Source organism: Ictalurus furcatus, chromosome 18 (assembly GCF_023375685.1).
Source record: "Ictalurus furcatus strain D&B chromosome 18, Billie_1.0, whole genome shotgun sequence".
NCBI lineage: Eukaryota > Metazoa > Chordata > Actinopteri > Siluriformes > Ictaluridae > Ictalurus > Ictalurus furcatus.
The window spans coordinates 21,140,978-21,166,719 of record NC_071272.1 but is presented as its reverse complement, the minus strand read 5'-3'; the positions used below and the strand labels follow the sequence as shown (position 1 = coordinate 21,166,719).

The 25,742-nt window shown below is 39.8% G+C and overlaps 1 protein-coding gene across 1 annotated transcript; it reads left to right on the top strand.

The window, feature by feature from the left end:
* The first annotated feature begins 3,450 nt into the window (after window positions 1-3,450).
* On the top strand, window positions 3,451-25,705 carry c6 (complement component 6). Its single transcript, XM_053649438.1, has 21 exons — window positions 3,451-3,529; window positions 5,501-5,645; window positions 7,523-7,593; window positions 7,687-7,768; window positions 13,809-13,967; window positions 14,049-14,205; window positions 14,319-14,463; window positions 15,218-15,365; window positions 15,520-15,658; window positions 15,768-15,959; window positions 16,979-17,219; window positions 17,307-17,429; window positions 17,990-18,156; window positions 19,393-19,618; window positions 19,948-20,116; window positions 20,221-20,338; window positions 21,104-21,236; window positions 22,106-22,300; window positions 23,399-23,486; window positions 24,284-24,516; window positions 25,327-25,705. The coding sequence occupies exons 1-21, from the start codon at window positions 3,466-3,468 to the stop codon at window positions 25,503-25,505; spliced, it is 3,174 nt and encodes a 1,057-aa protein (XP_053505413.1). The 5' UTR covers window positions 3,451-3,465; the 3' UTR covers window positions 25,506-25,705.
* The last annotated feature ends 37 nt before the right edge of the window (window positions 25,706-25,742 follow it).

Below are 25,742 nucleotides of genomic sequence, written 5' to 3'. Positions count from 1 at the left end.
CACTGTAATCCACACATGCTTGTAAATCTCTTAAAAGTAAGCAGATGAAAGGTCTAAGAGTTGATTTCATGCGTCACATTAGCATTCGGAATCTGTTGCTGTTAACTCTCAATATAAAGCCCGAAGAGCTTTTAGTGCCAGTAAAGCAAGCCGTCACTAGGCTGGAAGATCCAAACAAAACCCATCAGAGAGATAGCAAACAACATTAAGTGTGGACGGAAGACCACGGAAAACAGCTGTGGTGGATGACGGAAGAGTTCTCATCCCTGGTGTAGAAAAACCCCTTCGCAACAGTTGGCCAGATCAAGAACACCCTCCAGGAGGTAGACCTAGCCGTATCAAAATCAGAGGGTTCACTACAAAACGTAAACAATTGGCAAGCGTTAAAACGGGAAGATCAGATTCGAGTTTACACCCACAAAATAAAGCCGGTACATTTCTAGAACAACATCCTATAGACAGATGAGACAGAGATCAACTTGTAGCAGAATAATGGGAAGAGTTTGCTGGAGGGAAGGAACTGCTCATGATTCAAAGCATAACACCTTTAACATATGGTGTGGGCATTGGTATGGCTGCCAATGGAAGTGGTTCTCTTTCTTTCTATTTCTTGGTGATGTGACTGCTGACAAAAGCCGCAGGATGAGTTCTGAAGTGCTATATTATCTGCTCACATTCAGCCAAATTCTTCCAAATTCATTCAACGGCGCTTCACACTGCAGATGGACCTGAAACACACTTCTAAAGCAACCCAAGACTGTTTTAATGCTTTAATCAGCACACAATGATATACTTGTGCGAAAATAATTCTTAGTAGTTGGATTACATTCAACAGAACTTCACTGACTTTTTTTTTCTTTTTTTCTTCAAAGTCTACTGCTCATTTGAGATGCCTGCTTAAGGTAACATAAGAAATGCGATAATATGTAATAGCTCACTTCATTGAAAACCATTTGGCAAGAGGAAGAGGAATGGGCCAAAATATATACTCACAATAGTGTTAACAACAGCTTTGTAAGACAGTACTAATGATGTTCATTTGTGGCGAACGAATATTTCCCCCCCTATCAATTTCATCTTTTAAACTGGTGTTTGTTTATGCATATGAATAGGCTACATAGCCTACTTTTTGGTCATATTTAGGCTATAATGTGAAATCCGAAGCAGATATATACAGTACACTGGAAAGCATATTAACCAAACGAGTCTGAATAATTATTTTCCCCCCAGTGTATACTTACTGTACAATATATTGGCATAACTTACTCTTAAGTAAATCCTAAATCTTTATATAGGGTGATATTGATGCCTATGGAAGGTAGTATTTCTAACCATTAAAAACTGAAAACATTCACATGTATAAACTAGTCCTGTCATCATTCATTCATTCATTGAAACATTCATTAAAATATGAATTGATTCGTTTAGATTATGTAATTAAATAATTACCACGGCTTGCAAGGTCACAAGGTCATAGATCCACTGATCATCAGTGAGGGGGACCGGAAGTACTAACTGCCCTGGATTAAAATATTTTAATCCATTATTTATTTATTTATTTATTTTTAGAAACAGTGGCTCACAGAAAGATGTGGAATGCCGTAATGCCATTAGAAAACCTTCATTAGTATACCTACGGGACTTTTAAACATTATAATAGGGCCTATCAAAGCATATGGAAAGCACAATAATAATAATAATAATAATAATAATAATAATAATAATAATAATAATAATTTCAGGTCATTACGTTTATAAACCACCAAGTTTGCATGAAAGACACACTCTTCTCTTCTCATCAGTCCTTGCGTCCTAAAGGACAGAAGCGTTTCACACAGACAGCTGCTTCTGTCGGCTCATACTGGCGCTCGTGCGTGCGCGCGCGCGCGTGTGTGCGTGTGTGCGTGTGTGAGCGTGTGTGTGTGCGCGCGCGGGGTCGCTGTGTGCGCCTCTCGCTTCATCCGTGGAAGAGATGCAGAGGAGTCGAGCGCGTCCGTGCGGCTCGCCATCACGCTGAAAAACGAAACCGCGACTCGACTCGTTCCGACTCGACGACCTCTGCCGAGCACGAACACGCAGGCTAATTTGTTGGCGCGGGGGGTGGTCTCGTCCGTGGACGCGTATGCATGTGTTCCGCACCGAACGGGCGAAAGAGCCGCCCCGGATCCGCAGGCCGCATGTTTCAGCTGGGCAAAGCGGCGCGCAGCGAACCCGAGCGGCGGGAGAGCACGGACAGCGCCCGCAGGGGAGGACAGCGGGCTGTGGAGCACTGCAGAGCGGTGGGTAGACGGCGGGAATACCGCAGTGTTAACGCTGCACCATTCAATCAGCGTTTAATCGCGCTGGGGGTTTCAAATTTCGCAGTGTTTTCCCAAATGCGCACCGCCGCATTTGTCGGTAATTGTGGCAATTAGTAATAGCCTAGCTATATAATGACCGATGCACCGTGATGTGATTGTTGTCAGGCTTGTTGTTGGCAATTCCCTGCTACTGGGTGTCAAATGATCTATTCATTAATAATAGCAAGGTGTTTGGTTGGTAATTTGCCACTGAGAATTAGCTTTCCCAGTATCGTGACTCACGCAGATTAATTTTCATGCAGTAATCTGGAGATGTCACATCCACAGCCTGATACATCGAGGCATGATGGTAACTATACTGTTCATAGCATAGCTCTGAGAAGGCTTTGTGGTTATGCCGTCTTTACATGGTGCATGGTGCCTAGGTGCATTCCAAACCTTTTAGGAACCAACAGAAACCTGTGATGGGTTGTTTTGTCTGTCTGAGGCCACTGTTGATTGTGCTGAACTAACTCAATGGGAAAGAAAATGTCGTGTAACATCAGTTGTGTAGGCTACTGAATCAGCTGAGATACTCGTTATAGATAACAAGCATCACAGACGTGGACCATAAGGTACTCTGTATTACCTACAAAACCACATCTATGGCCACAAGGTCACCATTAGAGACCAGCAGACTTGTAAGAGCTTCAAGTCATAGAGATGCATAGAGATGTCCACCTGCTATGCCTTTAGGACCTATCAGAAATCAAGAGAAAGCATTTATTGTTATACGTCACCTAATGATGTGTGATGCTAATTGTCACTGTCTTATGTCCATCACATGTTCGTGTTCAGGCGGTGCAGGAGTTTAACACTCTGGTGGCACTCCACCGCGAGCAGGTCATCTCCATAGGAGAGATCACGGCCGATTGTCCGACTCTGAGGGCACGCATGCACAGCACACGCACCAAAGGATGCACAGTGGCTGAGAGTGCCTACCAGCACCTCACGCTAATCTCTGGGTAAGAAACCTTTCACTAATTATTCGATTCATGCCCCGGAAAAGTATAGTGTGCCACTCGTATGTGACATATCTTTTTTTTTCTGGACTCGTAGGCCAGAGGATGGTGAGATCCACCCTGAAATCTGCAGGCTCTTTATCCAGCTGCAGTGCTGCTTGGAGATGTACATCACCGAGATGCTCAAGTCCATGTGTCTGTTGGGTGTGCTGCAGCTCCACAGGAAAGGTGAGATACTGCATGAGTACAGCAGGGGGCGACAAAGCATTTGAAAGTTCAACTAGCCAGCCTTAGTCTGGCCTAGTGAGATGCTCAACTGCAGTATAAGCGTGTACTCCAGGTGGCAGTGTTAACACCATGCAGTGCACAAAGCTCCCCGTGGAATCGTGTTTTAGGAATGCACAAGAGACATCAAAGCCCAGTGAAACCCCTTGCACCTTCAGACTATCAGCAAGGTATCACAATGATATCATGGTTATATAATATTACACTCTTATATAAGTCTTTGCCTCCTGCTACTAGGATGAAAATCCTTCAAAGAGTAATTGAGAATACAAACAGAAAAACCTTTACTCTTAGAAAAAAGGGTTCTTTAAGGTTTCTTTAATGGTACAGGGTGCTTAAGTAAGGGTTCTTAGCTTTCATAAAAGGGTCCTTAGTGTTTGAAGCACTGGGTTGTAATGTTCTACATAGAACATTTAAATGTTAAGGGACCTTATAGGGTCTTCAATGAGAGGGTAGTCCAGTTTCCTCCCCCAGTCCAAAGACATGCGTTGTAGGCTGATAGACATTTCTAAATTGTCCATATTGTGTGAATGGGCGTTCAAGTGTGTCTGTGATTGTGCCCTGCGATGGGTTGGCACCCCGTCCCGGGTGCCCCCGCCTTGTACCCTTGGGATATAGGCTCCAGGCTCCCTGTGACCCTGTGTAGGATAAGTGGTACAGAAAATGGATGGATGGATGGATAATAATAGCTGCCTGGTGCTTCAGTGGTTCACGGCTACAGGAGCCCTGCCTGTGTGGAGTTTTTTTTTTTTTGCATGTTCTCTCCATGTCCTCTGTGATTTCCTCTCACTGCCAAAAAATGCAGATTGGTTCCAGGTGGATTGGCTAAGCTAAACTGCTCGTAGGTGTGCGTGAGTGTGTGAATAGTCACTGAAACCCATCCTACTAAACTTCACTGATGCATGCCAAGATGATGTTGATTATTTTTCTACAACTTATTTTTCTACACTTCTTTATATTACTGCACTTGTTCTAATACATTACCATTTCTGTAGTAACAGCTCATTCTGAATATAAACTGAATAAAACATAAACTGAATAAAAACGTGTGTAATTGTTGATATTGTTTTCTCTGAGGAGACCTTGATAACAGGACCTAACTTGTTTTGGGGACATTCTAGAACATTAAAACTAATTATAAATAGATGAAAAGTATGACGTGTCGTCCGTTACGTAATAAAAAAAAAATTGTACTTGTTGCCAGATTGGTGTGGAATAAGGGAAAATGAACACTTGAGGACTTGCTCTTATGGGAAAATAATCAATTTAACAGTAACAGTAAGTCCACTTCATCACACCATGTCGTTATTGATTATTTTCCTATAACTTCATGTTTCCATGTGTTTTATTCATGTTTTTGGGAGGTGGGAAAAACCAGAGAAACCAGACAAAACCCACACAGAAACGTGGAGAACATGCCCCAAACGACTAATTATCTAAAATGAACTCTAATTAACTCTAAAATTATCCACTACAGCACACTATATTTCTATCGATATTTGATTTATTTATGCACAAATGATAGAATGAAAATTACTGAAATATAATAGTAGAATTTAATTCTGCTTTTGTCAGGAAACGACTGACTATCCATCAAATCAAACTATATGCAAGTACAGGTCTCTTTCAAATTATTTCAGTTAGTTACTGTATTTGATTTGGGTTTTCTGGATTGGCCTGCAGATGTCGCTAGTATGGGTTTTGACCATGTCTGCAAAGTCTTTTTTTCTCCCATCACTGAGCACAGTTTGATGTTTAACCTGCTCAGAGAACTGTGACTGAACTCACTTGCTAATTACCAGGTTTAGAGCAGCAAAATCTCCAAACCTGTATTCTGGTGCCTGATCGATGCCACCTTCCTGTAAACTCCATATATACACAGATATAGCGCTCTGTATCTTTTACTTCCTGCAGGAAACGAGCCGTGCCCCGAGTCAAATGCAGACTGCAGGCTAGACGAAAGCTCTGACGTCCCGATATTGGAGGACAGGTCTTCATCACCTGTCGACTTCCCTCATGAATCCTGGCTTGTGTGCACAGATATCGAGAACATAGAGAGGTACTGACTTAAATTCTGATCACTAGTGTAATTACTAAAAGTTACTCTAAATCTTTTTTTTTTTTTTTAATAATTAAATATTTTAGTAAGAATTCAGTGTACAAATTAGTCAAAGTGCAAAAACCATTTATAGAAATGGATTTTCTTGATAATGAGAATGGGTAGACATGTTTCTTTGTCAGTGGTTATGTTCTTTAAACCAGTTAAGTTCAGTAAAGGAACTTTTATTATTATTATTATTATTATTATTATTATTATTTATGTTGTTATTCTAATGTAATATTGGAACTCGGGTGGCTGTGTTATTTATACCCCTCTCATATCTAGTGTCTGGTGTTCCCTTTGCTATTGAGGTGTGTGGTGTCATCATGCCAAGATCTAAAGAGTTCTGTAAGACCTTCTGAAAAAAGGTTGTGGATGCCTATGAGTCTGGCAAAGGGTTTACAAAGATCTCCAAATCATTTGAAATACATCAGTCCACTGTAAGGAAAATAATCTACAAATGGCACAGATTTTATATGACAAAAAAACCCCCAAAATTTCATCACATGATCTGCTAGTAAGTCTTGCAACTGTTGGTGTCAAAGTGCATGCTTCTACAATCAGAAAGAGATTGCACAAAGTTGACCTGCATGGGAGGCGTGCCAGGAAAAAGCCTTTGTAAGACTACAGTTTGCCAATGAGCATATAGGCAAAAACCAGGCCTTTTTTGGAATAATGTGCTCTGGAAAGACGAATCAAAGATAGAGTTGTTTGGCCACAGTAACAGCAGACATGTTTGGCGCAGACCAAAGACAGCTTTTCAGGAGAAGCACCTCATACCAACTGTGAAGCACGGTGGTGGAAATGTTATGGTTTGGGGTTGCTTCGCTGCCTCAGGGACCGGACAGCTTGTGTTCATTGATTCAACTATGAATTCTGTATCATATCAAAGAGTGCTTGAAGATAACGTGAGGCCATCTGTCCAAAAGTTGAAGTTGAACTGAAAGTGGACCTTTCTACAGGAAAATGATCTAGCACATCCACCAAGGAATGGCTCAAAAAGAAGAAACTGAGGGTTATGGAATGGCCTAGTCAAAGCCCGGATTTGAATCCCATTGAAATGTTGTGGGGGGGATTTGAAACAGACAGTAGATGCAAGAAAACGCTAAAACATCTTGCATGGAAGAGTGTTCAAATATTCCAGCAAGCCTGGTGGACAATTATGCAAAACGGCTACAAGAAGTTATTTCTGCTAAAGGGGGCGATACTAGCTTCTGAGGCCTAGGGTGTACTAACTTTTTCCACAGAAGAATATCACACCTATTGATATTTCTGTTGAATAAATGATTGAAAAAGCAAAATTTTCTTTATGGTTTTGTTCAAGTATATATTTGCTTGTCCAATGATGTAAAAAAAAAAAAAAAGCCAACAATATCCATGGGATGTACTTATTTTTTCACATGACTGTATGAGTTTATGGGCATAAATATAAGTCCTTAAATACAGATTTATGTATTTGATGAAACAATTGTTTAATTATTTTCCTTATTTGATTGCCAGTAATGAGTAAAAAAAATTATGAACAAAATAGGAACAAAATCATTTTTTTTTCATTCACTGATATTAAATATATATTGGATTTCAATAGCATATTTAAGTGTCCCAAATTGTAACTGAAACCATCAGATAATATGAAGAATATGAATATGAGTTTTGAGTCATAAAAACCTAGTTCAAATTTTAGGAATAATTCATATTTTGCTCATTTTATTTTTTTAATTCTTTGTTTCTCCAGTTCTCTCATTTTACATGACTTTAATACTTAAGATGTAAATATCAACTCCACTATTAAAGCACTGTATTTATTCTAAATCATATTGTAATTCGCTTTCTAGTGACATGCGTGAGATGAGAAATCTGCTAAGCAAACTCAGGGAGACCATGCCTTTGCCACTGAAGAACCAAGGTTTGTGCTAAGAATGTGTTCAGGTATAAATCACTGAACCCGTTTATAGAGTAATGGTAGTGTACATTCTCATGTGCTTCTCCTTGTGTGTAGATGACAGCAGTCTGCTGAACCTGACACCCTACCCACTGGTGAGGCAGAGGAAAAGGCGTTTCTCTGGGCTCTGCTGCCTTGTGTCGGGATGAACCGCTCACATTCTTCGTCTCTCGACGGCGACTTCGAGTTCCACTTGTTTATTTCGTTCACTGTAAATGTGCAGCAGTAATCTAATTCTGTCACCACCATCACTACAGACTTCATTCATTACTAGAGAGTGCAAACAGAAACGCTACATCTCACCCTGCCTCACACTACCTCACCCTTCCCCACTCTTCCCCACATTGCCCTGCTCCGTCCTAATCCTGCCATACACTTCTCCACCATGCCCATTTCTACCGTACCCTACCCTGCCTGGCTGTACCCACCACACCCTGCTCCACTTGCACTGCACTGCCCCTTCTTTCCACCCCTACCCTTGGCCTGTCTCCTCACCATGCCCTGTCTGACCCTTGCATACACTACCACACCCTGCCCCACCCCAACCTGCCCTGCCTCACTCTGCCCAGCCTCTAAATTCAATAGAGAGACTTTTATCAAAATACTATTTTTTTTGGTTGTTGATTTTGTCGATTGTCCTGTCATTTTCCCTCATTTGTAGTACGTATGTAAACATGTCTCAAAAAGAAAAAGATACAATCAGACACACTGTATTTTGTAAAGATAATACTCTTTTTCTCCTCGTTTTTCCGATGCTCGTCTTTGTCCCAGTGTGCAGTCAGGAAGTGTCCTCAGCGAGAGTGAACATATGCAATGATATTCAGTACAGGCTCCATGACTTTACTCCAGTTTAGTTCGGTCACTGTGCAAGGCTTCTTATTTAGTCTTCCATAAATGGGAAAAGTATACAATTACGATTCATTTTTAGGGCACACAAGTGCTCTGCACTAAAGCCATTACTTCTTCATTCTTTACATGAAGACAGAATAGATTTATGTACATAATACAGTGTAATGTATACAAAAAGCTCAAGACGATTCATGTCCTGTTCTCTGGATGTTTTACACATTCATTTGTGTGATTTGTGTGTGTTTTATGAGAGTCTGCAGCATGCTTCTAGTGTCCAGTATATTAGGTATGCATAGAGTCCAACATCCATCATGTAAAGGCCATTTTATAATGACAATAAACTTTTTTTTTTATTTATTATAAGCTGTTATGAATGTTTTTCCAGTTGCATACATTACATTTCATATTCATAAAGGAAGAATGTTTTGGGAATTTCTACTTGGAATTTCTACTCGAGTATGAATGTTTTGATCAGCTTTTAAGCCAGAGATAAGGTCTAGGTAGTTTTCTCAAATGTAATACATCAACCAAGACATGATTGTTGCCATTCATTTAGCACAGTGCTAATGCAGCGTACAAAAAATCTAAGCTTATAGCTGTTAGTTCAGCATCATGCAAACTATATACCTAAACCATCACAAACTTGCCGTAAGTAAGAAGGTGAGAGCCTGGAAACATTGATGGTTGTTGTGCATTTGAAATTGTTATGGACCGTCTCTGTAAAGGACTGCTGTGGTAAAGCATTGAACAATCTGAAAGCCACATTTAATTTGGGGACTGCAGCTATTACAGCAAGACCACAGTTTTGAGTATTCTTCTTCTGCTGGAGTATGGCAACTTTGCCAAAACATCTACAATTTATCATGCCACTAGGGGTTTTTCCAACGCTAGCATCATGCTAAATTAAGGGATGTAGCATTAAGTTAGAAAGTGGAGTTGTGTTTTGCAAGTGATTTGTTGGATAATACGGTTTGTATACAAACGGTGTTAGTGAGCCAAAGGATTTTTTTTTCGAAACAAATGCTAATACAGTGCTGATACACTATATGGCCAAAATTATGTAGACACCTGACAATCATAACCATATGTGGGTTTTAACCAAAATGTTGCCACTATGTTTGATGTCTAGAATGTCTTTGACTGCTATAGGATTAAGATTTCTCTTCACTGGAGCTAAGAGGCCCAAAACTGTTCAAGCATGACAATGCCCCTGCGCAGAAAGAGGGGACCATAAAGACATAGTATGCCAAGGTTGGTGTGGAAGAACTCACGTAGCTTGCGCAAACCCCTGACCTCAACCACAATGATCACTTTTATGATGAACTGGAACACAGACTGCAGACCAAGACTCCTCGCCCAACATCAGTGTCAAATCCCCATAGCCATGCTCTAAAATCTAGTGGAAAGCCTTCCCAGAAGAATGGAGGTCATATCAGCAAAGGGGACAAGCACATATGGGTGTGATTAGTCAGCTGTCCACATATAGTGCTGCGAAAATGTATGTGCCCTGTAAATGCTGATTTCTTCTGTTTTTGTGTATATCTCATACTAAATTGTTTCAGAAATAATAACAAACTCTAAGAAAAAAACAAAGACAACCTGATTAAACACAAAATACAGTTTTTAAACAATAATGCCATTCATTGAAACAAAAACGTTATCTAATACCAAATGGGCCTGTGTGAAAATGTATTTGTCCCCATAGTTACTAATTCCCAAAATCTATGAAACTGCATTCATAATGGGGTTCAGCTGGACTAGACACAACCAGGATTGATTACTGCAAACCCTGTTCAATCAAATCAACACTTAAATAGAACTTTTTCAACAGCATGAAGCTGGTTAAAAGGCCTTACTCAGTAACACACAAAGCCAAAGTTGAAAGAAATTCCAGAAACGATGAGGGAGAAGGTGATTGAAATACATCAGTCTGGGAAGGGTTACAAAGCTATTTCAAAGGATCTGGGACTCCAAAGGACCACAGTGAGAGCCCTTATCTCCAAATGGATATGAACTCTGCACAGTAGTGAACCTTCCCAGAAGTGGCCGACCTTCCAAAATTCCTCCAAGTGCACAGTAACTACTAATCCAGCAAATCACAAAAGAGTCAAGGACAACATCAATGGAACTACAGGCCTCTCTTGCATTAATAAAGGTCACTGTTCATGACTCCACTACCAGAAAGACACTGGGAAAAAATGCCATTTATGGAAGAGTGGTGAGGTGAAAACCACTGCTAACCCAGAAGAACATTAAGGCTCGACTGAATTTTGCCAAAACACACCTTGATGATCTACAAATCTTTTGGGAGAATGTCCTGTGGACTGATGAGTCGAAAGTGGAACTGTTTGGAAGACGGTGGTCCCGTTACATCTGGTGTAAAATAAACACAAAATTCCACAAAACAAATACCATTCCTATGGCAAAGCATGGTGGTGTGATGGTGTGGGGATGCTTTGCTGCTTCAGGGCCTGGGAAACTTGCAATAATTGAGAGAAACATGAATTCTGCTCTCTAACAGAAAATCCTAAAGGAGAATGTCCGGTCTTCAATCCGTAAGATGAAACTCAAGCGTGACTGGATTATGCAGCAAGACAATGATCCAAAGCATAGGAGTAAATCCTAGTCCTAGAAGTAAGTGAAAGTCTGACCTCCAGTTATTGGTAGCGTTTTGCTGCAGTTATTGCTGCTAAAGGTGGCACAACCAGATTTTACGTTTAAGGGGGCAAGTAGTTTTTCACATGGGTGATAAGTGTTGGATAACTTTTTTGCTTCAATAAAACAAATAAATAAATAAATAAAACTATATTTTGTGTTTACTCAGGTTGCCTTTGATTTATGTTGCATTTCGTTTGAAGATCTAAAACTATTTAGTATGAGATATACACAAAAACACAGCACTGTACTTTCGCCCATGTAGTGTGACTATAAGTTTTGATTCCTAATTAGTTCCAGTTTAAAACAAAATAAAGCAACTTAAAACACCAAACATGTTTTGTTCATTAGTGATTATCTGTATATGTCTCCATGGTGGAGTGTTCTAACCTCTCTGTGCTTCCCGCTCACTCCTTTTCCAAACTGATGTCCAAGAGGGTCAGAGGTCAGCGGTCGTGTGGAGTAGAACCGGGAGGAGAGCTTCCAGCTGCTGGATTTACTGGAAGTTGGAGGGCTGGCCTGATGGATGAGGGGACGTAGGATGAGGGGGAGAGAGTTTAAAAGGAAGGACACATAGATGGGGTAATAATTCACTCCTTTTAATCTGAGCTTCTGCAGTGAGACGTCTTGTGAAAAGGACCAGTGAAAAGCGATGAATTGTGAATGGACATTATTTGGCTGTTAATATTTGTAATTAATATTTGTAATTAGTTGTATTAATCCAACCACAAAGCCAGTTGTATTAATCCAACCACAAAGCCAATCTAGACATACTAAGTGGGGGTCTGCAGTATATGGTGAGTCACTGACTATTTATCATCACTCTGTTAACATTTTAAAACACATCTTTAATGTATACTTCTTTACTTTTTCAAATCATACTTTTGTATTTATCCACTGCATACTTCTATGTTCTCCAGTGCATACTTCTGAACTCCTCCCCCAGTGCATACTTCTGTTCTTCTCTTCCAAATCATACTGATGTACTTCTCAAATGTATATTTTGTGCTTCTTCTGTTATTTCTACAATGCACTCTTTTCTTAGCTTTTCTCTTAGACTATTATAACAGCAAAGGGGGACTCAATCTGGAATGGGGGACTCAATCTGGTGTCCACAAACATTTGGCCATATAGTGTATTTCTGGCATACAAATTAGTAACAAGAAGGTGATGGAGGCATCCCTGTTGACGCCATTGGAGTCGTGCTCGACTTGGTTTTTGCCTGTGATGCACCAATTGGCTGGCAAATCCTGCACTTTTGAGAAATTTTGGTCAATTTAGTCAAACGCAATTGGTTAAAAAATCATGAACCCACTAGACAGGCAAAGCTTAATTTAGCTCTATTGGCTAGCTTTGGCTAGCTATGGAAGAAAGTTAATGGTCAGACAAGAACAGGGAGGAAAATACAGGTACAGGGCAGACTGAAAGCGAAAAAAAAAGAGAAAAGGTTTAAGCTATTTGTCTCAATATTTCAATTAAAGCTAATGATCATGTACTAAATACTGTAAATGGCCTGATTTAATTTCGTATTGAAACTACATATATGAGGGTTATTTAGCAAATCACTTTTAATGATCAATTTGTGAGTGGACTGAAAAACTTTTTTCTTCTGTTCTTGTTATACTTTATTTAGAAGAGGGGAGCTGAGATTAATTTAAAGGTATAGAATAGTAGTCCCTATCAGCAATGAAAACAAAAGCAGCAGATTTATCACTAACATGACATTTGTTTTATTCTTGTTAAAAGTAATACAACTCATTCTTTTCATTTAAGATACTCATCAGCCAAATTATTAGGAACCCCATTATAAAACTGGGTAAAACAACATTCTGAGATTTCCGCTTACCATGGTTGTTAAGAGTGCTTATTTGAGTTACTGTAGCCTTCCTGTCAGCTGTACCACATTTTCACCTCTTGATCAGCCAAGACATAGGAATATAGGAATTAGGAATATAACTGAATATGAATACATTATTTGGAATGAACAGATGATGTGTTCTAAACAGCTACAAATAGGAGGTGCACTATTTTTTATTTTATTTTAGAAAACTTACCAGAAGATTTACAGGGCATCTAGCTTTAAATTACTTTCATGTTGGCAGGAAGTTTGCTGGACAAAGAAAGACCAGGAAGCATTTACAGCATTCATTCCTTCATCCTTAGTAACTGCCTGGTCAGGGTTGGGCTGATTTAAATTAAGCTGCTAGTTTGTATTCTTGGAAATAGAACCCAACTAAATAAAAACAAAACAAAACAAAAATAAATAACTGCATGAGCGGGATTAAAAACACAATTGCACACACACACACACACACACACACACACACACACACACACCTCTAGTTGAGACCAATTATGAACTGGAGTGATGTATCTGAGGTTGAAGAACTGTCAGAGCCAGAATTCAAACATGATGATGACAATTAACAGTTTCTGGGGGCATAGTTGTATACCCAGATTGATGTTTAATTAAAAAAAAGAATGAAAAACCCTACAGGCCACACCTACTTCAGGTTTAAACTCATATAAAGATACAAATATGGTATCTTTAGTATAAACAGAAACAAATACTTGCATTGTTTTATACTCCTTTGTGAGGTCATGTTGAAACTTCATGTACTAGGCTAATGTTGCTATCAAAAAGTCTATTTAACCCAAAATCTGCTCTTCCCTAGAATTTGTGTAGTTATGGGTCACATCAGGTTTCTCCTCACATTCCTTTCAATCCTGGCCTCAGTCACGACCATTTCTGGCTGTTACTGTGATCATTATGCATGGAGCTCGTGGTCCTATTGCACCAGGACTTGTAACCAGGGGACTCAGGAACGCACAAGGTATGGTTTAGTCAACACTTCATCTTTAACTTGAGTTTCATCACGACAGGTTTCTTGAAAAGGGCACTGACTATTTTGCAGAAATGTCCGGTATGACGAGCACTGGCTCAAGAACAATTGTGGCCAGCTGTGCCAGATACATGAGCACCGGACATGTAATGTGGAAGCGTGTCCCATAAACTGCCAACTGACTGAGTTTGGACCCTGGTCAGAGTGTTCACCCTGTGCCAAAAAAATGGTGAGTAATTCCAAGCTCTATTCCAAGCTCTCGATCTCCCTCTGTCTCTCTCCATTTCCATTGTGAATTTATCATCCTCATTCCTTCACATCTTCATGTTGTTCATTTAACAGTTCAGAACCAAGTCTGTCCTGAGGCCAGCTCAGTTTGGGGGACAGGACTGCAGTGAACCTCTGATGGAGGAACGACCTTGTCATCCTTCTAAAGAATGCGCAATTGAAAAACGCAGCTGCAAGGACAAATTCTCCTGTGATAACGGTACTTACCTTTATTTCAAAATGGGACAGTCGAAGATCAGAAAAAGACCAGGCGATGTTTTCTCATTTTCAACTGTCCATGTCCCCACTGTAGTCTCAGATTCCTGTTCTTTGCTGTCAGGAGTGGAACCCAGTGAGGTCTTCTGCTATTGTGTCTGTTGTGTAGTGTCTTCAGTTGTTGTGCACCAAAATCCCAGGATATTAGCAGTTTCTGAAATACTCAAACCACCCTGTCTGGCGCCAACTACCATGCCACAGACAAAGTCACTGGGATCACTTTTTTTAAAAAAATCATTTTGATGTTTGATATGAACATCAACTGAAGCTCTTGACCTGTATCTGCATGATCTTATGTGGCTAGTGAGTGTATACATATGTATATAAAGGTATATAAGTGTTGGGCATACAATTCCTTTTTTATTCTGTTGAACTGCCAATATAAGGGAGTCAAAATTATGAGTTTTGAGTCACTCCTGTAAATGACACCTAGAAAGCTTGTGCAGGCTCCAGTGTTAACCACATAAAATAGATTCTGTCTTATCAAGATTGTGCTTGATTTAGGTTATAGGTTTGCCTGATTCACTTAAGATTTTACACTTGTCCTATAGTGGCCCCTTTTCATTAATAGCTTGGCTAGACTGGTTCTTCTCACAGCCCCATCCGCTCTACAAACACACACACAGTTCACTTTTATTGCAGTGAACACTACAATGCTACAATGGGAAAATAATTCTTTTCGAATACATTTTCAACAGGCAGATGTATAAAAGCTATTCTTGAGTGTAACGGCCAGAACGACTGCCTGGACAACTCTGATGAGAAGAACTGTGGACAGATCAAGCGAGTGTGTGCTACAGAAAGACTGTTTTACGTTCTTCCTGGAGTGGATCTGATCGGCAATGGGTAAGAATCGTTTAGACAAAGGATCTCATGATTTAATCATCATAGAAGTGGTGAGCAGATGAGGATGAGATGGTGAGATGAACTGACTATTGAGAACTTACTGATTTACTGAAGAATTCATGTGAAAGCTGAGTCATTCCGTGTTGGGCTGCAGGTTTGATGCTGTTGCAGAGCAGATGAGGGGCGCTGTCCTAGACAACTCCTTCATGGGAGATGAATGTGTCGTGAACCGCAGCAAAGCAAACAGGAAAGTCTACCGAATCCCAGCCAACATCGAGAGCTATGAAATCAGTGTGAGGGATTTTTCTCTTTGCTTTTTCCCTGTGCTTGCCCATACCCATTTTTTTTTCATTACAACTGTAGTATGAACTTTTTTTCCCTCACTTTAATTTGATCTATTAGGTGGAAACACTTGAGGATATTAAGGAGAACCTACTAGTGCAAACTCAGCAGGTCACTTCACACAGTCAGACACATTCTAAACAGACTGGTCAACGCGACTCTTCCTGGGGAATTCCCTTTTTCTTGAGCCACATCCAAAACTCTCAAAAGTCTGGATCCTTCAAGGAAGAAATGAGTGCACTTCAAAAAAAGGTAAAGGAAGTTAGGCAATACTGTATGTTACAGTATGTTACATTCAGAATTTACAATGCTGCTCATCAAGTTATTAATTAACTAAATAATATATTTGTCCACACTGTCAAACCACATCAGTTCATAAGTTCATAGCAGGGTACCATACACACTCACACACATCACACACTCATTCACACCTGGAGGGTACTTAACATAGCCAATCTACCTTCAAGCATGTTTTTGGGAGGTGGGAGAATTCCAGAGAACCCAGAGGAAACCCACACAGACACAGGAGAACATGTAAAACTCCACACAGACAGTAACCAGAACTCAGACCTCTGGAGCTGTGAGGTGGCAACACACTCTGCTGATCCACTGTGCCGCCCCTACTACAACTACTATTACTATTAATACTACTACTACCACTACCAATACTACTACTACTGCTACTAATGCTTCGACTACAACTACTACTACTACTACTACTACTACCATTACCAATACTACTACTACTACTACTGCTACTACTACAACAACGACTACTACTATAACTACCGCTACCAATACTACTACTACTACTACCACCACTAATAGTACTACCAATACTACTACAACTATTACTACTACTACTGCTACTACTACCACTACCAATACTACTACTTCTACTACCACTAATGCTATTACCAATACCAATACCACTACTACTACTATTACTACTACTACTACCACTAATACTAATACTACTATTACTACTACTACTACCAATACTACTACTACTACCACTAATACTACTACCAATACTAAAAATTAATTAATGAATGAAATACAAAGACATGAGTAAAAAGAGAAAGAAAAAAAGCCCTCCCTGAAAAATCCATAATGAAAAAAGTGAATACAAACTCACAATTTTATCACATTCAGAAACATCACTTTTCAGTGTTCATTTTCCTAGTACATACTATTTGACAGTTGTTTGTTTTTTTGTTTTTTTGCTATGCAATTTCTGATTATATAGTATATCCTAACCTGTGTTGCAGGACTCTGAGTATTTCAGGCTACACCAAGAAATAGTCACGTCCACTTTCAGAACAAAATCATCCGACCTGTACCTATCGCACCCCTTCCTGACCTTCCTCAACAGCCTACCTCTGGACTACAACTATGCCCTCTACAGGCAGATCTTTCAGCAGTTTGGGACCCACTACTTTAGTTCTGGTACAATGGGAGGGCAGTACAATCTGCTTTTCCAGTATGATCGTCAAGAGCTCAAGACTCGGGGTATCTGACACAGTGGCATGGTCGAGATGTTATACATCACTAAATGCTTTGTCTTGCAGCTTCACTCTTATTATCTGTCATTTTCAGGTTTGACAAAGGAGCAGACGAATAGCTGCATACAAAAAGATTTTTCCGTCTTCTTATTCATTTATTTTACAAGATCACATAGTAATAGATGTGGTACCAACACACAGACCACCACATATGAAGGTAATGTTCTAATTACATGTATTAGATTGAATCCCATATTGTGAATGCCTTTATTGTTAGGCTTTTTGTGCCATTTGGCATTTTATTAGCAAGTATTTATTTTTCATTTGTATTATATATTTCATTTGATAGTTTTTGTTTTTTCTGAGCTATATCCCCCAGGTTTACCCACTATGTTAATACTTTATCTTAATTCCCTTTTTGTTTTATGGTTACTTTATTATTATTGTTAAAATTTTTCTCTATTTTCTGCTTCTTCCCTTGTGCTGTTTAAAAAATATATAAAATAATTTAGCACTTTGAGCTACATGTTAATGTGTGAAAGCTGATTAATTAATTCTTTATTTTTATTTTAATATCCAAAGTACTCTTATGCCCAAATACACAATGTGTATATATATATATACACAATATTACAGTCAGAGGTCAGTATTTACTCATTTGAATTAAAACATCTTGCTTGGTTGATTATATTTGGAATAAGGGACATTGTGTAAGCTTAATTTCTTTCTTTGTGATATATCTGCATGGGTAATGCATCTTATCGGGATCTTCCTCAGGATCATTCTTGCAGACATCAGAGAAATCCATATCATCAGTGAAAGGAGGACGATCGGAGTACGCTGCAGCTCTGGCCTGGGAAAAGAAAGGTGCTCCACCAGACAGCGTGACCTACAAGGACTGGGTCAAATCTACTATAGACAACCCCACTGTCATAGACTATGAGGTCAGATATTCTTCAGGGGGAGGTATGTTGCCTCTCGTGGGTTAGGGGCTAGGACTATCCACCTTTTTCCTGAGAAACCAATCAGTGCCGCCATGATGGATTTTAACTTCTGTTGTACTGTTATCCTGTTCTGGTCTCTGTAGGATCCCTTAATGAAACTGGCTAAAGAGAGTTACGGAATTGATTAACCAGAAACATTTTGAGTGTTAGTAAGAATAAAAATGAGCTCAGGTTCAAGCTGTTCTGTTGTTGGCTGCCACAACAACAATAACAACAACAATAACAACAATACACTTTAGAAATTCCTGGAAAATACTTGTTTTGAGCACCAGTAACCCCGAAAAGAATATCCGTGTCCAAGGTTGTATTCCTTTCATTCTAAGCCAAAGATTGACAAGAGGAAATGAGCATGAGTTTGTAGCTCTCCAAACTTCACCCCAATCCGGAGCTGTATCGAGGATATGAACGCCCACCTGTTACCTGTTTAGGTAATAGCTGCTTGTTTAGCCTGACTGGGCATCTCTGCTTTCAAAAAAATAAAGTCACCATGTTTCCTGTAAAAAACCTGGAGTTCTTCACCATCAACACCTTCAGAGTGCTCTGAGCAGTTAATAATATCAATGTAGTTAACCTTGGGCCATGGCTTCATGTCATTTACCCAGACATTAAACTTTAACAGGTGAGGTACTGTCAAAAGACTATGGAGCCATATGCACTTTTTAGCCATTTTCACAAGTTTACCATTATCAACTAGGAACATGCGCTAATTTGACTAAAAACACCGGAAACCGGAAATGTAAAACTGGCTTCTGGTATGAGGCAGGCGATAATTCTGCATTCAGGAGAAAGGTGGAGTGGAGGACTTGCATCAGTCCCAACTCTTTTTTTGCACTTTTTTGCACTGTTCTGTAACAGAGAACAACTGTAACAAAGACTAATCTTTCTGTAACAAAGACTGTCTCACCTCAGCCACTTTTTGGCATGTAAAAGTATACGCAGTGTGAGACTAAAACAAAACAAATAGCAAATAAACCAAAAGTATCAATTTCATATTCTGACTTGGCAAACAGACTAATATGTGTGAAAGTCCCAGAACATGGGACTGGGCAGAACCCTGGAGCTTCCACTAGCTAATTAACTGATTTGTACATCCTGCTTTTGAAAAACACAAACAGATACAAAAAGTGTCATGTCGATTAGTTTATGAGGAGATCATTTCTCTACATTTTTACCCAGCTGAAGCCCCTGGTGGATCTTGTACGTGACATTCCCTGTGCCGTCACTAAGAGGCGACACATGCGGAAGGCTCTGGATGACTATCTGGCATCCTTTGACTCATGTAAATGTGCCCCGTGTCCCAACAATGGCCGTCCCACCTTGTCAGGGACAGAGTGTGTGTGTCTCTGCCAGACTGGAACCTACGGAGCCAACTGCGAGAAGCGGGCCAAGGACTACACTTCAGGTTTGTTTATTTAATTATGTAAATGACTGATGTGGTGATTTAAAAAAAAAAAAAACAACTTTATTTCTTTATCGTTATTAATATGGAAGTAAGTTAGCTAAAGTTAAAAAGGTGGATTACATTGAATCTTGTGCTGTAGAAAATGTATTGTGGTGATACTCAAGGGTCTTCTTGATGGTTAGTGCTTCTAGTAAGAAATCCTCTGTTATACTGTTGTACATAGAACGTCCATTAGAGGGACAAACTGAAGAGACATTTAATTACCATATTTTATTTTAGTATAAATAAGTCAAGTTCCTATGAATGTGTGCTATCTTCTCCTTGTCCAGAGGCAGTTGATGGCTATTGGAGCTGCTGGAGCTCATGGAGTGCCTGTGACTCCAACTTAAGGAAGCAGCGCACTCGCTCCTGTAACAACCCTGCCCCTCAGAAAGGAGGGAAACCCTGCCAAGGCCCTGATCACCAGGTGGAGGAGTGCACCATCTCAATCTTCCAACAGTAAGTGTGCACTCAATGTACAGGAACGAAAGAAAGACGTAGCTGGGGTTTTCTAATGCACTTTCTACGTCCTCACTTTGATCAATGTTTTTTTTTTTTCACAGCAAGGATGTGTGCATCAACGACGACGACTTTGAGTCTGAGGGAGACAGTGAGAGCGTTCTGCCTCCGGGAGCTTCAGGCTGTGCCAAACCCAAACCTCCTGCCCACAGCTACCTGAGGGTTAGGGCTCTCTCGCTCTCTCTCCTCTCTCTCTCTCTCTCCTCTCTCTCCCTCTCTCTCTCTCTCTCTCTCTCACACACACACACACACAATTTCAATGTACTTGTTCTCAGTGGTGCTTTTAGGTAGGGTCTGGGGCTGGGTTTACGTGGGTTTTATAATTCGTAGTCAAATTTTCTTTTAATTTTCATGTTTGCCTTGCACATGCAAGGTTGGGGGTTCGAATCCCACTTCAGAGTTTGCATGTTCTCCCTGTGCTTTTCGGCGCTTCCTCTGGGTACTCCAGTTTCCTCCCCCTAGTCAACATACATGTGTTGTAGCCTGATCGATATTTCCGAATTGTGCATAGTGTGTGAATGTGTGTGTGATTGTGCCCTGCAATGGGTTGGCACCCCATCCGGGGTGTCCCCCGCCTTGTGCCCTTAGTTCCCTGGGATACGCTCCAGGCTCCTCCACGACTCTGTGTAGGATAAGTGGCATGGAAGATGGATGGATGGATGGATGGATGGATGGATGGATGGATGGTTCACAGTTATTACACTATATTCTTTCAGAGAAAAAGGGGTAAAATATCAATGACAAAATAAAGTGTTCTTGTTGAGACAGTACCTTTGTGAGTGTTCTGATAGCATGAGCTGATTTCGAGGTGTGTATGAGAGTAATGCATTTTGGATGTGAGCTTAACTGCTGTGCTCAGATGTTGGCTCACTGTCCCTTCTTTCCAAACACCTTTCCCATCACTGTTTTCTTCTTCTCCTATTTTAGATCAATAAGCGAGTGTATGATCATGGAGATCATGAGGAGTTTGTGTGCTTCTCTGGTTTCGAGCTGGATGGTTACCAGCTCATTCACTGTAAGCAGGATGGAACGTGGGAAGAGGCAACGGGCAGCTGCATCAGTACGTCCATGAAAATCAGCTAATCTTAAAATCATATGATCAGCCATGACATATGATTGATAGCCTTAGTGCAAAACAAAAGCTGCAAACTTTGGCTATGAGGCCAATGTTTCTAACAAATTATGTAAGGAAATAAAGTGCTTGGGGGTTTTCTTTTACAGGAAAATAATCAGTCACTGTTGATTATTTTCCTATAACAGCATGTCCTCAAGTGTTTTATTCCTTACATAATTTGCTATCTACATCAGTGCAAAACAAAAGCTTTATCTTATTTAAAACAAAACAAAGATTGTAGTTGTTATCCATTTGTAGTTATGTTTAATGTCATGGAACGCCGAAGAAACAAGTAAGTTCATCGCTTACATTAGTTATCAATTACGTTATCGCAGGCATAAACAGCTGTTCCTTCAACAGCCTTGCTTTTATTCGGAGCATCTACCATACAAGTCCCTGTGTAATTTAGTACAACAGAAATGATAATGTAACAACCAGAGATGTGTTGCATTCTGGATTCTGATTGGTCAGAAGGTGTTGATTAATTTTCTATAACAGCCGCTCTGACAATAGTTCAGCATGCAAATTATATTATTGTGCTTGTTCTAATTTGACATTCTCTCGTTCATTTTTGATTATAGGAACTTGTTTTGCAGATGCTGCACAACAATAAATGTAACTATAAGGGGATAAAAACTATGAGGTGACCTTTAATAAATATAAAATTGTAGTAGTTGGTAAATTGCTGTGGTATAAGAGGAATAAAACACCTGATGATATGCCGTTATAGGAAAAAGTTTTACCTAAACCTTTAAAATCTCTAGAGGAACTGTCTTGTGCAATGATTTCCGTGTTCTTCATTCATTTCTTTCCAGAGAGGGTTTGCTCCAGACCTGAAGTGCCAAATGACATGAACATAAGTCCAAGCAGAGAGGAGTATAATATTGGCTCCAGTTTCTTTCTGAGATGCTCGGGCAGTACCATGAGCCCATCAGGACCACGTTACTACACCTGCACTAACTCCCTCACCTGGGACCCGTCCATTCCTGATGACATACAGTGCATAAATGGTACTATTAAAGTCTACATCCTGGACAATTCCTCACGGGCTGTTTGTTTAATCGGTGGTGTTTGATTTCTATTCAGTGCTTATTTATCTGAGGGCATGTCCACTGAGGTTCAGTAACCTTTTGAGGTTTGCATTTCCATTGCTGTGTAATATATCCACACACGGCAAGAGCACATTAACACTGCAAGCATGGAAAACATTGAGCTTGAAGTTTTGCTGAAAATATATGATGTTAATCTGGGAGGCATGGTGGCTTAGTGGTTAGCGCATTTGCCTTGCACCTCTGGGTTTGGGGGTTCGAACTGTGCCACCTTGCCACCATGCCGCCCCTGCCCTGTCTGCGCAGAGTTTGCATGTTCTTCCTGTGCTTTGGGGGTTTCCTCTGTGTAGTCCGATTTCCTCCCCCAGTCCAAAGACATGTGCTGGCATTTCCAAATTGTCTTTAGTGTGTGCGGTTGTGCCCTGCGAGGGGTTGACACCTCATCTAGGGTGTCCCCTGCCTCGTGCCCTGAGTCCCTTGGGATAGGCTCCCTGTGACTCTGTGTAGGATAAGTAATACAGAAAATGGATGGATGGTTGGATTTTGTTGTTATACGGAGATGCTACTTACATGTTCAGAATTTTTTTTTCAACCAGAAGTCCATTTTCTGGCTATGTACAGTTCTTGCTATCTGTCCGTCTAATATTCTTTTTAGCATGATATCTCACGAAGAAGTCGGTGAATGTTTGTAGGATTGATATGGAATCATCGTTGCAACCAGCGGATAAAGTGATTAGATTTGGGAATTGATCCAAACAAGGTCAAGGTCACAGCAAGGTCAAATGTCGGAATGATTTTTTCTTACAGAGTTTCTGTGTTGTTGAAAAAGATCCTGCTTATAGGTGTGAGCTGTTATTCCGTTTACATTTTACATTCGTTCATTTAGCAGATGCTTTTATCCTAAGTGACATACAAGTGAGTAAATACAAGCAAAGCGATATATCAAGCGGAGAACAATACAAGTAGTGCTACTATGCAAGATTTATAATTGAGTTCTAGAGAAGAACATTTGATAAAAAAAAATATATATATATAATGAACATTATTATTTGGCCACAGATGAGCCCTTTATACCAGACAGCAGCTGTGGGCTGGGAGAGAGGCGTGTGGGTTCCACATGTGTCTGCATTCCTCGAGAAGACTGCAGGTGAGTGCGTATTAATAACCCACATACAGGGGAAATTTCTTTGCTGTGAGGGAAGGACACAGACTTTCAGATTTTCAAGGACCACTTCACTCTGAAATATGTTTGGCAAATCATTGAGGTCTGCTTCACACTGGGCCATATCAAGCCACCCTGGTGTGTCAGGATTGATCATGTGTTATTCCTTATATTAGCAATTATTTTCATTACATTATGTGGAGGACCTGAACAATATCTACACTACCAGTCAAAAGTTTGTGGACACTCGACTGAAACGTTTCTCATGTTCTTAAAAACGTTTTGATCTGAAGGTATATGATTAAACATTTGAAATCAGTGTTATAGATAAATATAATCGCGCCAACATGTTAATTTCTTTCATTAGGAAACTAACGTTTTATTCACAGAAAATAATTTTTTAAACGGACGACTCAGAGCGAAATATTCAGAAAAGCAGCTGATCAGTGTCCAGCGATGGTGTGAACTCCTTTAATACTGTTTAAAAATCTCAGGGAAATTCCTCAAGAAATCGGTTGAGAAAATGCCAAGAATACATTTCTGGAAATTCTAGGCCAAAAGGGTGTTTACTTTGAAATTGCTAAAATACTAAATTATTTTGATTTATTTTGGATTTTTTTTTTTATCACAACATAATTCCCATAGTTCCTTTTGTGTTATTCCAGAGTTTTGATGACTTTATTATTATTCTAAAATGTGGAAAAATAAACATAAAGAATGTGTGTGTCTAAACTTTTGACCGGTAGTGTACAAGTTTTGGAAAATCCTATAATCTTTTGTAGGAAGTATGCGAATGACATGTGTGCTTTGGACGTGACAAAAGGCAGCACCGTGATGATGTCCGTCTGCTCCTTTCATGCCGGCCGTTGCCATGGAGACAAGTTGAACTTCATTAGTGATGGTCCATGTAAAGGTGAAGCGGAATGGGCCATATTCAGGGCAAGCATTTCTGAGAAGAGCTCGGTGCAGAAGCCGTGTGGATCAGACACCTGTTACGAGTGGGAGATCTGCTCAGGTACATCTGCTCTCATGTGGAAGTTGCTGCACTTATTTCTGCATGCAAGAGTTGTCATTTATCTACCATAATGAACAGAATGAATGACCGCAACATCATGCAATAACAATGTACAATGCCAGCTGTAAGTATTAAATCACTGCTGAGAATTTTTCAGTGCAGCAAATCCTCTCAATAGACGTTTAGTTCACGATTCAGTCTACGCAAGAAGGTTTATGTTGTCTTTCTTTATTCTGAGTTTATTTTTAATTTCAAAAGAAACTGCAAAAGCTACAGTGCTGCTGATAAATCTGAGCATTTCTAATGGACTAGCATAACTAATTAGCATAGCTAATAGACTAGCTAACAAAGATAAAGCAAAGATAAAGAACTAGTTAATATACTAGCATATCAAATACATTATACAGTATACTAGAATACTTAATAGAATCTGCTAGCATAACTAATTACTTAGCGAATATATTATCATTGCTAAAGGACTAGTTGCTAAAGGACTAGCACATTTAAAGGACTAGCTAATATACTAGCACATTTAAAGGACTAGCTAATATACTAGTATAGCTAATAATGGACTATAACTAATGTATATACTAATGTGCAAGCATCGCTAATTAAGTAGCTAATACAGCAGTATAGCTATTGGACTAGCTAATATACTAGCATAGAAAATATAGCAGTGAAAATAGTACCAAACCTAGTTAGCTAAACTGAGTAGCTAATGTCCTAGCTAATTTCTAAGCACTGTTCTTATCATATTCTGACTAGTATTTTTATACAGCTGTTTTTTTCTCTCTGTGTGTTTATTCTCAGCCTCGGATAATTGTGTGTGCAAATCTCCCAGAGCCTGTCCAAAGACCGAGGGACAAACCTACTGTGTGAATATTGTGAGACTTCAGCGTCAGCGGACCTTGGATCTGTGTAACTTGGCTGCCTTGAAGTGCAGTGGCATAGACTTGGAAATTCTTCATGAAGGTGAATGTTCTGGGTGAACCCAGAAATTGATTCATACTCGATATTTACACACAGAATGGCGGAGCCTCTGACGTATCTGTCCTCTATATAGACCTGATCACACAGCATTTTCTACCGATATCATCAAGCACTGAGCTTACCTTTTATATACATTTTCACTTTGAATTACTTGTAATTTAACAGTTATATGGAACACTATTGTGAATAAAATTTATTTTCAACAGTCATGTGTGTCTTGTCCTTTAGAGAGATAA